Genomic DNA, 3163 nt, shown 5'->3' with positions numbered 1-3163 from the left:
CTGAGTAATTACTTTATTTCTTGTTTTTCATGTTTATTCTTTATTTATTATTGTAAAGTAACTAAGAGGTAAAAATAGGAATCTTTTTAGGTTAGTTAAAGTTAGGTTAAGGAAATTAATAATAATATAATAAAAATGTTTCATGAGGCATGCAAGCGAGCAGCTTGGAGTAGCTTGTGGGTGATGTAATTTGATAGAGTAATGTGAGCTCCACGTTCCCCCAGTGCTTTACAACTTATGATAGCATGAATAGTAGTTATACATGGTTCATAGGGTAATAAAACAATAAAATTTTAGTATAAATAGATGTATACTGTTATGAGTTTGAAGCTGCATAGGATAAATGAATGTAGTTTCATGTTATGACTTGAAGTCATTCTAGAAAGAAAATAAGGGTAATTTAAATTTATTTCAATTTTATTTTGGTGGTTACAAGGTTGGTCAATTTGACCAACCTTGTGTAGAGTTACGGTAGAGAAAATAACAAATAAAATATGAAGTTTTACTGAAAAAAAAACGTTTGAAATGTATTTAGGAGGTTTTAGAGATTATACAAATGAAATTTGAGATGAAGAAAAGTATTTTTAATCTTGACATGGAAATCACTCTGCATCAAACTAATAAAAGAAAGAGACTGGATATATTCACAGACAAATCACTTTTTTTAGTTTATTAAAAATACTTCACCAAAAAAATATTATTTTTTTTGTATGTGAAAGACTTATAATGTTTACTGAAATTTTGCCAACTTTTGTGAATATATATATATACTATATTGAAAGTTAGTAGTATCAAATCTATAATGACTTTAAATGAGCAGAAAGTTGTCACGTGGTTGGGCAATTTGACCGAGCCTGTGTAAAGAGAATGAATTGAGATTAAGACAAACAATTTACAAGCAGAGACCAATAGAAGAAGAAACTATGAAAGTTTCAGTTTCTTCATTATGACCTGCTTTCTGGTACAAGTTAAACATAATCTGAATAAATAACTAAGATCATTCCAGACTTTACAAATCAATCCAGAATTATATTCCTGGAATCCAAACAATGCAATGAAAAACATACAGCATTTATTAATACTAAAAAAAGAACTTTACTTTCTCCAAACAATAAACATTTCTAAGCTTTGTATATTTAAGCACTTAAAACTGAAGCTCAAAAGAAAACTTTTAACCTGACTTTAAAGGCTTTTTTTACAAAATAAAACTGTTCTCACTGGTAAGAAGAGACTTGCATGGATGGAGGATATGTCTGACATTCTATTCCCTATATGTACTTGTTTCAAAAGTGGATTCAGAAAGCTTGTCAGGCATGTATTATAATCAGAGAAGTTGACAGCGTTAACTTTTGCTCAGACAAAAATTAACAGGATTCTGAAGCTAAATTAAACAGTTTTTTTATAGTTAATAATCTGTGTTTTGACATTTTTTGGTTGAAAGAGCCTGTTTTATTTTTTTAGTTGAATATAAATTGGTAGAAGTCGCACAACATCAATTATGCTTATTGTAATTTGTTTTTATAAATTTGATAAGATGAGATAAAACAGTAAATAAATGTTGAGTTACGTACCATTTTGTGGTTCCTATATGTATTTTACAGTAATTATATACAATGAGGTGTTTATCAATTATCCAGAAAAAAGTTAATGATAAGATAATTAAATGTGTGCCATAGTGATTATTTCTTGACAGTTTAAGAATTTTGGTGAATCAAGATATAAACTAAGTTTATTGTAAGGATGAATATAATACAGAATTAAGCTATTTCACAGGGTGAAGTAAATCAGTAACAAAGTGTTGTGTATTTAAATTGTATGTTTAGCTTAATGATCATTATAATACACAATGACTGTAGTAAACAGATAAAACACTTAAGTTTTAAATCATGTATTGTTATTTCTATATAGTAGTGAATTATTTAATTTAGTGAAATTTAAAATATCTTGGGATAAAATTTAGTCAAAGTCAAATGAAGGCCATTTGGCTCAAAGTTTTATTATATAATTTTCATACATTTTAGAACTGTAATACATATAGTATTTTGTGGGTATTATCTTACAGTATTAAGCTTAGTTGCTTTGTTGATATGTATTCATATAGCAATAAAAAATGTGTTACTTTGAATTTGTTTCTAATTGCACTTACACTTTTTTTTTCTCCAGTGGAAGACATTGCTGTAATGAAAGTCACTTGCACAGCATGTGGAAATCAAATCAACCATTACAATGCATCAGAAATTAAATGTCATATACACCTTAGAGTCCTGATGTGTAAGGTAAGATTTAACTCTCTCAACACGGGCTTGGTTAACTTTACTGACCATGTGACCTCTTTGTACTCGTTTAAATTCTTTATAGTTTTGATACTACTAACTTTTAATATAGATTAATTTTTCAGTAAACATTATAAGTCTTTCACAAACAAAAAATCATAGATTCGTCTGTGAATATATCAAGTATATTTTTACTAGTCAGTGTGAAAGTGATTTTCATGTTAAGATTAAAATCATAGATTCGTCTGTGAATATATCAAGTATATTTTTACTAGTCAGTGTGAAAGTGATTTTCATGTTAAGATTAAAATCATAGATTCGTCTGTGAATATATCAAGTATATTTTTACTAGTCTGTGTGAAAGTGATTTTCATGTTAAGATTAAAATCATAGATTCGTCTGTGAATATATCAAGTATATTTTTACTAGTCTGTGTGAAAGTGATTTTCATGTTAACATTAAAATCATAGATTCGTCTGTGAATATATCAAGTATATTTTTACTAGTCTGTGTGAAAGTGATTTTCATGTTAAGATTAAAATCATAGATTCGTCTGTGAATATATCAAGTATATTTTTACTAGTCTGTGTGAAAGTGATTTTCATGTTAAGATTAAAAATGTTTTTTTTCATTTGTGTTATCTCTAAAACCTCCTATATACATTTCAAATGTTTGTTTTCAATAAAACTTTATATTTTATCTGTTATTTTCTCTACCTTATAAGTTGTAAGTCACTTAGGGAACGTGGAGCTCACGTTACACTATCGAATTACGTTACCCACGAGCTACTTGCATGTGTGCATCATGAAACATTTTTATTATATTATTATTTATTTTACCTAATCTGACATTAACTAACCTAAAGAGATCCCTATTTTTACATTTTAATT

The 3163-nt window shown here is 27.5% G+C and overlaps 1 protein-coding gene across 1 annotated transcript in view; it reads left to right on the top strand.

The window, feature by feature from the left end:
- Positions 1–3163, top strand: part of LOC106470954 (transcriptional regulator ATRX-like) — a 44894-nt gene that overhangs the window by 17430 nt on the left and 24301 nt on the right. Inside the window, exon 4 of the mRNA XM_022399594.1 lies at positions 2164–2276. Coding sequence (XP_022255302.1) covers positions 2164–2276 — 113 coding nt within the window. The remainder of the gene's footprint in view (positions 1–2163; positions 2277–3163) is intronic.

The sequence above is a fragment of the Limulus polyphemus genome, unplaced genomic scaffold (genome assembly GCF_000517525.1).
Source record: "Limulus polyphemus unplaced genomic scaffold, Limulus_polyphemus-2.1.2 Scaffold4319, whole genome shotgun sequence".
Lineage (NCBI taxonomy): Eukaryota > Metazoa > Arthropoda > Merostomata > Xiphosura > Limulidae > Limulus > Limulus polyphemus.
The sequence above is the reverse complement of the archived record's forward strand: the minus strand, read 5'-3'. Positions and strand labels throughout refer to the sequence as shown.